At 49.9% G+C, this 12,664-nt stretch overlaps 3 protein-coding genes across 4 annotated transcripts; 1 reads left to right on the top strand and 2 right to left on the bottom strand.

The window, feature by feature from the left end:
• Nucleotides 1-818: 818 nt before the first annotated feature.
• On the bottom strand, nucleotides 819-1,128 carry LOC120882104 (ragulator complex protein LAMTOR5-like). Its single transcript, XM_040265916.1, has one exon. It carries the CDS (start codon nucleotides 1,092-1,094, stop codon nucleotides 819-821), a length of 276 nt encoding a protein of 91 aa, XP_040121850.1. The 5' UTR covers nucleotides 1,095-1,128.
• Nucleotides 1,129-2,412: 1,284 nt separating this feature from the next.
• On the top strand, nucleotides 2,413-7,143 carry PCSK1N (proprotein convertase subtilisin/kexin type 1 inhibitor). Its single transcript, XM_040265915.1, has 3 exons — nucleotides 2,413-2,663; nucleotides 6,060-6,532; nucleotides 6,824-7,143. Exons 1-3 carry the CDS (start codon nucleotides 2,418-2,420, stop codon nucleotides 7,014-7,016), a joined length of 912 nt encoding a protein of 303 aa, XP_040121849.1. The 5' UTR covers nucleotides 2,413-2,417; the 3' UTR covers nucleotides 7,017-7,143.
• Nucleotides 7,144-8,046: 903 nt separating this feature from the next.
• ERAS (ES cell expressed Ras) lies at nucleotides 8,047-12,644 on the bottom strand. 2 transcript variants are annotated; one of them, XM_040265913.1, is made up of 4 exons: nucleotides 12,466-12,644; nucleotides 11,483-11,905; nucleotides 10,584-11,348; nucleotides 8,047-9,020 (listed from the first exon to the last, which is right to left on the bottom strand). In XM_040265913.1, exon 4 carries the CDS (start codon nucleotides 8,975-8,977, stop codon nucleotides 8,273-8,275), a length of 705 nt encoding a protein of 234 aa, XP_040121847.1. In that variant the 5' UTR covers nucleotides 8,978-9,020; nucleotides 10,584-11,348; nucleotides 11,483-11,905; nucleotides 12,466-12,644; the 3' UTR covers nucleotides 8,047-8,272. The 2 variants fall into 2 exon arrangements, with proteins under 2 accessions (XP_040121847.1, XP_040121848.1); XM_040265914.1 differs by lacking the exons at nucleotides 10,584-11,348; nucleotides 11,483-11,905; nucleotides 12,466-12,644 and adding an exon at nucleotides 10,119-10,254.
• Between the last annotated feature and the right edge of the window lie 20 nt (nucleotides 12,645-12,664).

Genomic DNA, 12,664 nt, shown 5'->3' with positions numbered 1-12,664 from the left:
AGTTGAAATGAAGGTGTTGACCAGGGCTACAGTCTCATCTGATGCTCGTCTGGGGAAGGATCTGTTTTCAAGCTCACTCAGGTTGTTGGCAGAATTCAGTTCCTTGCAGACATAGGACAGAAGGCTTCAATTTCTTGCTGGCTGTCAGCTGGGGTCACTCTTAGCTCCTAAAGGCCACCCTCTATCCCTTGCCATGTGAGGTTCCCCAAAGTGGTCAACTGGTTCATGAAAGCCAGCAAGGCAGTGAGAGTTGCCTCACAAGTTGATCATTTCCACCTCATTTTTAACATGATTATCTACATGTAATCACATATATCTGATCACCCAAGGATGAGAATACAAGGAGACAAGGATCATGGGAGCCATCTCAATTGTGTGTCCATTACATCATCCTGAGCATATAAACTTCAGGTTCATAAGGGGATGTGTATAAGGATTTGGGGGCTTCCCAGGTGGCTCAAGTGGTAAAGAATCCGCCTGCCAATGCAGGAGCCACAGGAGATGCAGGCTCGATCCCTGGGTCAGGAAGATCCCCTGGCAACCCACTCCACTATTCTCCTTTTTCCTCCAACCAGGTTTATTAAACTTAACAAAATTCTATATACAAGGTGACCTAAATATGCTGCTTCAAAACATGATACTTTCCTTAACTGGTATTTTGATACGTCAATCCAGAGTGTCAAAATGCAGCCTACTCTAAAATTAATAGAAAAGTGCTCAATACGTGTTACATGAATGGTCTAATAGTTCTATAAGATAATTAACATAAGGTACGACCGAGTCCCTGTGACAGGCTGCTGGAGAACTGATACGGGTTATCAGGAGGCCATTTTATGAACTGCCACTGTAATGCCATCATGTTTCTGGATCATAATGTCCCCATTATTTGATTCTAGATACACCACAAGAATATCAGTGGGGTCCGAGGTTAGCTTAGCTGCTTGCTGGGCTAGAACAGATGTCACCCCAGCATGCTCATCTGATAGGGTTCCACAGCAACCTAGGTTGAGTCCCTGTGAATCTGTGCACAGGACTCCGAAAATGGATGGGTTCTTCATTGTGTCCTCCAAGTGCTGCTCTAAGGTAGCCTCCATCCCGCCGCATGTCACCTCCTTCTTTGCCACGGGTGTGAGGTGCTCCTTGGTCTCCACTCCATTATTCTCACCGAGCAAGAGTTGGACCCGACTGAGCATGCACAATAGAAGCAGTTAGAATGGATTAGATATACTCACAGCAACACAAATAGGTCTTTCTTTTATTCACTTTTGATTTATGTCATGTTACCATACTTTTAAAATTCCAACCAAAATGAAAATACATTTTAAAAATCTGGTTATAATAATGATACATATTCATTGAAACTTTTTTTCAGATAACAGAGAAAAATGTAAAGGAGAATGTGACAAAGCATCTGTCGTCTCCCCCTGCACCCACAATAACCACTGATATGCCCTTCCTGTCATTTTTCCCCCTATAGATACAGAAATTTTACCAAAGTTTTGTTTTGTGTATCATTTTACATGGCTTAAAATCCTTTTGGAATTTATGAGTAAAATCAATCTACGTATCTATGGAAGACAAGTAGGTAGAGACAACAAAATAAAGACAGAGACAGGAGGAAGATTGCAGAGATGAAGGGAGAGAAAGAATCAGAGGCAGGGAGAGAAAGAATCAGAGGCAGGAAGAGATAGATGGGAGGGGAAGACAGAGAGACCTATGGGCATATAAGGTCAGAAAGAGAAACAGAGCAATGGAGAGATGAAGATACTGGGAAAGAGACAAGGAAAGGATAGAAAGGAGCTTTTATTGAGCTCCTTCTAAATGCCATTTTTTAAAGTTTTTTTTTTAATTGAATTTGTTATGACATTGCTTTGTTTTATGTTTTGGTTTTCCGCTGGGAGGCATGTAGGATCTTAGCTTCCTGATGAGGGATTGAATCCATTGCTCCCTGCATTGGAAGGTGAAGTCTCAACCACAGGACCACCAGGGAAGGCTTCTAAATACCATTCTTATTAAACCTTCAAAGCCACTCTGGGAGGCAGTTACTAGTAACTGCTTTATGCAGGTAAGGGACAGCACCTTAGAATGGAGAACTAATTGAACTCATCACTCTGTAAAGGCCATGGTCCATAGGCCATCCGTAACTGTTTATCCAATGAACAAAATCGTATATCTCTTCCCCAAGAAGTGGGGCGGCAGGGGCGACCAGACCCCCATTCCACTTCACTGAGTCATTTTTCCTGCCTGTCTGCTGAGGCGACAGCAAGGTCTGTTGCTCTGGCTCCTGGCCTCCGACTGCCATGGCAACCGCCATCAAAGGCTCCAGCTCATCACCTTGCTCCTCGGGCATCTCCTTGGCAACGGTCAGGATGCAGAGGCTGAAGGAGCTAAAGGCTGCGCCTGCGTAGAGTGACGGGATGGGGTGGGCAGGGAAGGGCAAGATTCCTCAGGGTGCGCAGCCGCAAAGCACCGCAGCGGTGCCGGGTAGCTCAGGCGCTGCGCACTTGCCAGTCAGTCCGCCCGTCCGGAGCCCGGCTCGCTGGGGCAGCATGGCGGGGTCGCCTCTGCTCCACGGGCCGCGGGCCGGGGGCGTCGGCCTTTTGGTGCTGCTGCTCTTGGGCCTACTTGGGCCACCCCGCACTCTTTGCGCAAGGCCGGTAAAGGTGCGACCCGGGTCGGGCGCTGGGTGGGGGTGGGAGGGAGGATGCTACAGGTGAGGGTCGGTGCCTGGTCGCTGGCCCCTTATCCTCGCTGGCCCCAGTTCTCGGGACCTGTGGAGAGATCGGCCATGGGGGCCTGGGGTCCAGCCTCCAGTCTGAGCCCAGGCCATGCCAGCCTCTGTCTCTTGGGTGCGTGGGTGGCAGTGTCTGGGGGTCGTCTGGCCGCCGCGCCCTGCGCATCCCTCCGCACTAGGCGCTGGGCCCGGCCTCGCCCCGCCCGCCGCCTGTGGCGCTGTCCACGGGCGTAGCACACAGTAAGGCGGGGGATGCGGGCCTCGGTCTGTATCCGCAAGATGTGATGACAGGGATATGAGTGTGTGCTGTCTCTGTGTGTTTCTTTTGATGTAAGCGCTTACGAGCGTCCATACAAAGGTGCCATTGTGGGTCCGGGTGTGCATTGTGTGTGATGCTTCTGTGTGTGAGTTTTCTCAGTGTGACACCGGTGTGTTTGTGATTCCTGTGGTGATGGTGTGACTTATGGGTGTGTCTGTGTGTTTGGGTGTGTGTCTGTGTGGTTCTCTTTTTGTTTGGGAGGGAGTGGTCTTTGCATCCCCTAGGTGCACACCCCATTTCGGTTCTGTTGAACCGAGAGACTGGGATCTTGTATATGTGTTTTTTTGTTTGTTTGTTTGTTTGTTTTGTATGTGTTGATGAGACTGTTTCTTTGTGGAGCTGTGTCATTGTGGAGAGAGGAGCCATGATGTCGCTCTCTGTGCAGCATTATGTCTTTAAGGGTGGTGCGTGTTCTTGCATCTAGATGGCTTGGTGATTGTAACTGCATAGCATTGGTTAGTGTGAATGTGTGCAGCCCCCCGAGTGTGGATGGGCAGTGTTGGGTTGCATATTTGACATCTCAAGGCTTGTCACTCCAAGTAGTGTGGGTGAGGCCACGATTGACGTGTGATTCCCTGGGGGGTCTCAGGGGTGGTGGCCATCAAGGGCGTTTGGAGCACATCCTTCTCTAATGTAGAGTTCAAGGCTGTCTGCATCAAGGATGGTTTTTTAAAAGTATTCTTTATATATAAGAATATATCTAAACATATGTATATATACAGTGTAAGAAATAATGATAAAATAATCCCTTTGTGTGCCCATTACTCAGCTTAAATCAAACATGACCAATAGTTAGAAGCCCCTGGGTGCCTCTCGCCACAGCAGTCTCTCTCTTCCATAATCATTATCCTGTATTTTCTGTTAATTGATCCCTTACTTTTGTTTGTAGCTTATCATCTATGTCTGTATCTCTAAACAATATCTTGTTTAATTTTTCCTCACAGACATGGACTCATACTGGGTGTCTGACTCCTGGTAGTCACTAGGGGTCACTAGGAAGTCATCAGGGTGTCTGGTTGTAACAGGCAGTCTGCAGTGGAATTCTGGAACTTGATTTTTTTTTAACACATTGGTTGTGAGATTCATCCACATTGAAGTATGTGGCTATAATTAATTTATTTTTATTACTGAATAATATTTTACACTATATTATGAGTGTATCATGATTTATAGATGCATTTTCAATATGCCAGCAACAACATTTGGGTTGTTTCTAGGCGTTTCTTTTTTCCTCCCTTCACTTTTATGCTGTTATGAACAGTGCTGCTGTAATTTTTCATGAACCCTTGTCCAGTAGTATATGCACAAAAGCTACTCTGGGGTGTAACACCCCAGGAGTGGGGCATATGATATGTGCATCTTTCAAGACGTTGCCAAATTGTTCCTCAATGTTATTTTGACAGTTGAGTTCCCAGCAGCAATGTATAAAAGCTTCCATTTTTTCTACGTCGACATCAACATTTGACATAGTCAGACTTTAATTTTGGCAGTCTTTTGCACTCCCCTGGCATAGTGTATCTCACTGGTGTTTTAATTTGCATTTTTCTGATTACTAATGAGGTTCACTAGTTTTCATTTGCTTAGTAACTGTTTTTTTTCAAATCAACAAATGTTTATTTGATTTTTATTTATTTTTAATTAATTAATTAATTTTTAATTTTACTTTACAATTCTGTATGTATGGCAAAACCAATACAGAATTGTAAAGTCAAATAAAAGTAACTGTTTTTGGTTCCTTTTTTTGTGAAATACTTGATCATCAGTTTTGCCCATTTTTATATTAATTTGCTTTTCTCTTACTGCTTTTTAGGAATTTTTGGTATATTGGACACTGTTCCTTTATTGATTATTTGTGTTACAAGCATATTCTCCTACTCTGATTTTACTTTTCATTCTTTTTATGGTGTCTTGGGATAAAAATAAATTCTTAGCTTGAATGTAGTCAAATTAATTTTTCCCCTTTCCATTGTTCCCAAATTTGGATCACTTGTTTTTCCTGCACAATTTACTGAAGTTGTTCCTGTCCCTCACAGCTCTGCAGTGTCCCCTCTGTCGTAGCAACTGTCAGTATGTGTGAATCTGTTTCCAAGCTCTGTTCAATCCTATTTCTTCCACTGCACTGAATCTGTGGTTTAACTTGCCCATTCAATTTTTAATGTCATTTATTTTTCTAAATGTCCTGTATGTCTCTTTTTCAAACCTTTATGGCCATTTAATGGCCTTTTGTTCCTTTCTCATACTTTTGATATCTTTTATTTCTTTAAACTTACTGAAATTGCTTCAAAACTGCCTGAACTGAACATTAGGCATTGGGTAATTCATTTTACAGATAGACTTGTATATACAAATGATATATGTATACAAAAGATATATAAATGATACATGAACACAGTTTTTTATTCCAACATTATTTATAAGAATAGAAAAAGATTGGAAACATCCTCAATGTTCATCAGTTGGACTGGTTAAATAAACTATTGTGTACATCCATAGGAGAGGGATTCAAAGCAGAAGAAAGGAAGGATCGAAGAGAAAAAGGATGCTTTTAGGGTAGGATCTAGACATAGAGTCCAAAAAACAAGGCATAGAACAGTCTGCTACCTTTTGGGTAAAACAGATGGACAGTAGGAATCTGGAAAATGCAAATAGAAGTTCCTATTGTCCACAACATTAATATAAAAAAATCCATTGCTGTCATATCTACCATCTCTATTCCTATAAAGAAACCTGGTCTTCAGCAGCCCCGGGGGGCAAAGTCTGAGTCACTAGGAAATCGTTCGCCGTGCGGGGGGTTGGGGTTGAATCTAGGGGTCTTTGGTGGCCCTAAGTGTGACCAGAGATATTTGTGGGTTTCCATTGCCCTTAGGGGTGTCTACTCATATTCGAGGGCCCATGGCACCTTTGGTGGCATCTAGGGATATTTGAGGTCCGCGGAGTCCTGTGGGTTGGGGGTTTCTGGCCGGGCGAACGCTGAAGACCTCCCCCCTCCAACCTGTCTTCCCGCAGGAGCCCCGCAGCCTGGGCGCAGCCTCGCCGCCCTTGGCTGAAGCCAGCGGTCATCGCCGCTTCCGGCGGGCGGCGCCGAGGGGAGAGGCTGCGGGGGCTGTGCAGGAGCTGGCGCGGGCGCTGGCGCACCTGATGGAGGCCGAACGGCAGGAGCGGGCGCGGGCTGAGGCGCAGGAGGCCGAGGATCAGCAGGCGCGCGTCCTGGCGCAGCTCCGGCGCATCTGGGGCGCACCCCGCACCAGTGACCCGGCCCTGGGCCTGGAGAATGACCCCGACGCGCCCGCCGCGCAGCTCGCCCGCGCTCTGCTCCGCGCCCGCCTGGACCCGGCGGCCCTGGCAGCCCAGCTTGTCCCCGCCCCTGCCCCCGCCGCGGCGCTCAGACTCCGGCCCCCAGTCTACGACGATGGCCCCACGGGCCCCGATGGCGAGGACGCCGGCGACGAGACGCCAGACCTGGACCCCGAGCTGCTGAGGTACCTCCACGAGGGGCGGTCGGGGGGCGGGCGCCATCATCCTGGGGGGAAGGGGGCGAGGAGCGGCGGAGGGCCTTCTTTACAGGGTGGAGGTGCGAACACCTAGGTCCTGGGACCCTAGGTGGGGGCAGAGGTGCCTGGCTGGCTCCCTGCATCCGAATGACTGGAGTGGGAGGCGAGGACACCTGTCTCCAGAAAGCAGTGGGACGCTGAGTGGGAGGAGGCTGCCAGGTCCCAGAGAGGGAGGTCCTAGGGCCGAGGCATTGACTCACGGACACCTCCTCACTGCAGGTATTTGTTGGGGCGGATCCTAACGGGAATCGCTGACACCGAAGCCGTCGCTGCCCCGCGTCGCCTCCGCCGTGCCGCTGACCAGGATATGGGCCCTGAGCTACCCCCTGAGGGCGTGCTGGGGGCCCTGCTGCGTGTGAAGCGTCTGGAGACCCCTGCACCCCAAGCGCCCGCGCGCCGTCTCCTGCCCTGAGCACCGCCTGGATCCCGTGCACCCTCCTGTCCAGGACACCCTGCCAGCTCCCACCAGCCACAGTTGCTGCCCTCGAACCCCAGGATCCCCACCCAACCCCACAATAAATACAGTCTGAAGCAGCTATGTACTTGTTTGTGTGAGTGACTGTCTAGGGGGCCAGTGGGCTACGTTGTGATGGCCCTTCTTAGACAAAGGAAGAGGAGCCCCAGCCCTCGGTCCAGCACTTTTAAGACAACCCCCTCCCTGCAGTCTCGGCCTCTCCTCCCTGGGGAGATCTCCATGTGGTCAATGGTAGTGCCTACCAGATTTTGTGCCCCATTTCTAGGCCTCGGTTGGGAATGGGGAGCCCAGAAGTCTTTGAGGGCCACTTTCAGCAGCACCTTCTCAGAGTCCATCCCAAGGACCAAGCTGTTTGTGAGGCAGGTGAATAGAGCTTGGATGGTGCTGGGATGTCCACTTGCACACATGAACTCCCTGACATAGGGAGGGGCTACCTGAGGGAAGAGAAAGAGAGTGAGCTGCTGGCCAGGGGTCAGCCCTCCCAATGCTGTCACCTTCTGGAAAATGTATTCATCAAGGTAGGAGGATAGGATGAATTTTGTTAGCTTGATATGTAATGTTTAAATATCTAATTAGATATTAATAGTATAGAGGCCACTCTTATTGTACTGTTACCCCAGCCCTAAAGATATTGGGAGTCAGTGTGGCGGTAACTGGTGCGCACTGGCTATTCCCTCTGCTCCTAGTTTTCCACAAGATTTTGCTCAAAAATCACCTACTAAGGCTTTCCTTGACCTCCACGTCACTCTATTCCTCCACCTGCCTTTACTACATAGCCTCATGTCCTATTTACAAGGGCAGGGATTTTCAGTGTCTTGGCTCTACATCTTCTGTATCCAAAGCAGGGCCTGGCACATAGGGGTTTTCCCCCACATTTCTTGAATGGAAGAATTCTCACAACTCAATAACATTCTCCCCACCCAGTCTCATTCCCACCCACATAACACTTGGCATGGAGGCAGTTTTAAAACCTAAGAACACCATTTATTTAATTTTGCACAGAATCTCTCAACTTGACATAACACAACCAACACTATGTCCCACACTGCCAAAAAGCCCATCACCAAAGGAAAACCTCCCCAGGAGAGAGACACCAACAGTGTCCCACACAGCTACTTGCTGGTGGGGGGGCTCATGTGAAGGAACCATCACCCTGGTCTGGGGGAGGGTCCACTTTTCTAGACTTAAGACCTTCAGGCCACAGAGCAGCCACAGTGGCACATGGCTTTCTGGTGCCGGCCTTTATCCCCACCTGGCCCTGTAGTGGCCTCCTTTGCCATGGCCTCCCGGACCCTTTGGATCTCATGGATGAGTAGGGAAAAGGCCTCCACCACACCCTGGCGTGTCTTGGCTGAGGTCTCTACGAAAGGGGCCCCCCAGCTTTTGGCGAGGGCTGCAGCAGCGGCACGAGCATCTCCAGTAGTGGTCACAAGGTCACATTTGTTGCCCACAAGGACAAGGGGCTGGGTGTGGTGTGGGCCCCAGGTGGCCCGCATCTGCTGCAGCTGGGCTAGAGATGAGGGGTCATCGAGGGCGAAGACACCCAGCACACCGTCGCCAATCGCCACACACTGGTCACGCAGGGCCTGATGAGTGGCCTGCCCTGCCGTGTCCAGCACATTCAGAATGCAGCCTCCGTGGTCTAGGGCCATCTCCTTCCAGTAGGAATCCTGGATGGTGGGGTCGTGGTCTTCCACAAAACACTGGTTGTTCAGCTGAATGGTCAGTGCACTCTTTCCCACACCACTTGCGCCCACCACCACTGCCTTGTACTCAGGCAGCTTCTTGCCTACACCCTTGGAGGGTGACCCCCAAGCCCGGTGGCTCTGCTCCCGGGATCTAGGGCTCCAGGTGCCCAGGCCCAAATCAAACACGTCAGGCTTTGTTGGCTGTGCCATGGCTCCAACGGGCAGCTCAAGGAAGAGAAGTGGACAGCAGGCCCTGCAGATGGGAAGAAAAGAAAGACAATGGGGGTGGGGGGTTGGAGACTAGGTAAGACCATTTAGGGACAGGGGGACAGCCAGGTGTCATTGAATCAACATTTATTGAGTGCCTAGTGTGTACCAATCACCTAACATAGTATATACATTGTTCATGTTGTCTATTCTCTCTTATTCCCCTTTACAACATAAACTCTGTGAAGGCAGGGATTTTTAAAACACCTTGATTAACTTATATACCGTAGAGTTAACCTAAAGTGTATAATTGTTTTTTAAATTCATTCATGGAGTTGTGTGACCATCACTGTAATCTAATTTTAGAACATTTCCAGTCACCTGGAAAAGATACCCCCTGCCCATTAGCAGTTCCTTCCCATTCTGGAAGGATGGCAGGAATTTCATCAGTTTTGATTTCAGATCATGTCAGTGTTGGACCCCAGCCCAGCACACTGCCAGTCACAGTTTGTGCTGAGCAACATTCCTGCCTCCAGGAGTTTATGTTCTAAAAGAAGGAAACATCAAGATGGAGGGAATATATGAATACCTATGGCTCATCCATGTTGATGTATTGAAGAAACCAACACAATATTGTAATTATCCTTCAATTGAAAATAAATTTTAAAAAGATGGAAACAATAACCAAAGAATTAAGCTAATTATGAAGTCTGTTAATCATAATCATTGGAATTTAGTCTTTATTACTTATTCAGCATATAGCTATTGAGAACCTACTGTGTGGCAAGGACAAAGAGGTGGGGGAAAAAAGAGATTAACAAACCCTGGACCTCCTGAACGTGACTTTCTAGTCAGGAAAACAGACAACAAAGATAAATCAGTAAGAATGCTTCAGTAATAGGTGACAAGCAGGGAGAAGGTGCTTAGTTAATGTTAGGCATTTCTATTATAATTTAATTTTCATTCACTAATTCAGGGACCTTCCTGCATGCCAAGCATTGTGATGGGTGTGGAGATGGGAGGTAGGGTTGGGGGCAGGAGGTGTGGGGGTGGTGAAGTGGTTGAGAACAAAATAAAGTCCCTGCTCTTGGGAGGATTCTGGAAGTGAGAAAGAGACAATAAACAAGATAAGCAAGTAAATTACCATGCAGTTAGAAGACACAGCAGGTGCTCAATTAGCGTCTACTATTAATAGAATGTCACCATTAACCCTTTCTGGAGAAGGAAATGGCAACCACTCCAGTATTCTTGCTTGGAGAATCCCATGGACGGAGGAGCTTGGTGGGCTAGTCCACGGGTCACAAAGAGTAGGACACGACTGAGCAACTTCACTTTCACTTTCATTAACCCTTTCAATACACATCCCTGATCTTGGTTTGGTGTGTGGCCTCAGGATATGCATCATAATGGTTGAGGCCCCAAGTCTCCCCGGAAGCCCCAGGGCAGTGGCAGTTAGGCGGGATGGGGGAATTCTGTGGCATTTGGGATCCGAGGGTCAGAGTTGGGGTTGGGGGGAAGGTCCCAGGTGGAGATTCAGCTGTGGGGCCTCAGCCCAGAGAGGATCCCTGAAAAGAGCTGTGGAATGTGCTCTCGCGCCAGGAAGGGGGACCTGATAGGGAGAGGTTAGCAGAAGACAGAGCTCTGGTGGTCCCCCCACCCCGGTTGGGGGCAGAAACGGAGAGATCCGATCATGAGGATGGGCTGAGGAGAGAGGGCCAGCCAGGAGCCAGGGCAGCAATGCAGGCCATAGGGGACCTGTATGAGAGCAGAGCGGGATTTGGGATGTTCTGGAGGCCGGCCTGACAGGGTTTTTGCTGAGGGTTTGAAGGCAGGGGACGGGGTGCAGGCGGCTGGAGAGGTGGCCGCTGTCACCTGAGACAGGGCCGGGTGTGAGGGGCCTTTGCTCATGGGCGGGGGTCACCGGGGCTGAGGCTGCCATGCGACGAGGAACCGGAACAGCGAGGCTTGGGAAAGTGAGTGGTGATGACTCACCCGAGGTCACACAGACCATTGCAGGGTGGCAGGGGAATGGGGAAGCAACGGTGCCAACTGCCAGTGGAGGGTGGTCGGGGACCCCTCCCCCAGGCATGAACCGCTGTCGCCTCCCTGACCCAAGGAGGGAGGGGCATGTCCACCCAACGGCAGTCCCCTCCATCTCCTTCCAAGGTGGCCTGGGCTCCGCACCACTTCAATTAGGCATCCCCTGACTAAAGCCCAGGAGGCTGGCCCGGTGTGGGGCTGGGATGGGGGCACACCGGTTTCACCCCAAAGCCGCACTCGGCCTGCACCTTCCCGCCCGCTCCCCTTTGGGGCCTACACCCTCACCCAGGTCCATACTCACGTCCTCACAAAGGCGGCTGGAGGTTGCTGGTCTCTGAGGAGGGGAGACAAACAGGGGAAACTTCCCTCACACCTGACCTCGGCCACACCCCCACAGCCTTAAGTAGAAGGACCGCCCAGATCGGTGTGGGGGCGGGGCGCAGGGGGAGGCCTGGCGCCCCGGCTCACCTCAGTTCCAGGAAGGCCGGTGGCGACCCCAACCGCCGCTCTGACAGAGGAGATGCTCCCTCAGGTCCCAGTGGGGGGATGGGGAAGGGGAGGAAGGGAGTGCACATGCGCATCAGGCTGCCCTCAGGCCCCTCTGCTGGCGCACCCCTGTCAGCGCTCCCAGGTGAGCGTGCCCTGAGGTATTCTTGAAGTGTGCTGTAAGCGCTGACTACCCTGTGTACCTCGTGCATCCTGCTGTACCCCTTCTTTACCTTGTCCCCACCTGGGACGTGATTTTCTGTGTTTAGTATGGGGCGGTTGTCACATTTTTGACCTGAGTGTCCCGTCTTTGCGAAATGTTTTGTGAGGGCCTCTCTGAGGCCTGGGAGCTTGCGCTGCCTCAAGCAGGTGTTTTGGTAGCATGGGAGAGAGTTGCATCCGGTCCTGAAGGGAGGAGAAAGTTGCAAAGCAGGTGTTATTCTGTAAAGGTCTAAAAAACCTGATTTGAGATAGATATGTGCCAAGCTACATTTCCCAGACTCCCTTGCAGCTATGGCTGTCATGTGACACAATTCTGACCAATGAAATGTAAGTAGGAGTTGTGGAGGTGGGGCAACCAGAATGCTCCTTTAAAGGGGATGACTTAGCTGACCAGCAGCCCCTTTCTCCATTCTCTTTTCTTGATTGGGTGAGGCTCTGATAGTCATCTTGGGAGCACGAGGGTGGCCATGAAAAAAAGTCCAGGAAACATCAGCCTGGACTCCTTTGAGTAGCCAAAGCAATTCTCATTATGTAGGGGAAATAAAACCCCCCAATTATCCTCCAATTCCCCACCCTTGATCAGTAGTAGATACTCCTTCCCCCAGGAAAGCTACATATGACCACCAAATCTAAGCATGGTAAACCTGGACATTGTTCCCCCCTCCCCACCCCCACAATCAAGGCAAAAAGACATATGGGAAGGCTGAGACCTAATGAGGACACTTCATGATCATTTTTCTCACCTTCCCAGCCCAGGGTGTAGCTGGGACTGGCTGTGAGCCTTCTGTTTCTAAGGCAGGTGCTCCTTGTCTCACAGAGTTCACCATTTAATCTCTTATGGAGCCAGTTAAGCTTCTTGCTCTATTGTCAGTTAATTTTGGGGGGGCACTGGTTGAACAGGGCATTGACCTGATAAAGACCCATAAACACCCACACCTTCAT

This window comes from Oryx dammah, unplaced genomic scaffold (genome assembly GCF_014754425.2).
Source record: "Oryx dammah isolate SB20612 unplaced genomic scaffold, SCBI_Odam_1.1 HiC_scaffold_23, whole genome shotgun sequence".
Classification (NCBI taxonomy): domain Eukaryota; kingdom Metazoa; phylum Chordata; class Mammalia; order Artiodactyla; family Bovidae; genus Oryx; species Oryx dammah.
This window is presented reverse-complemented; position numbering and strand designations above follow the sequence as displayed.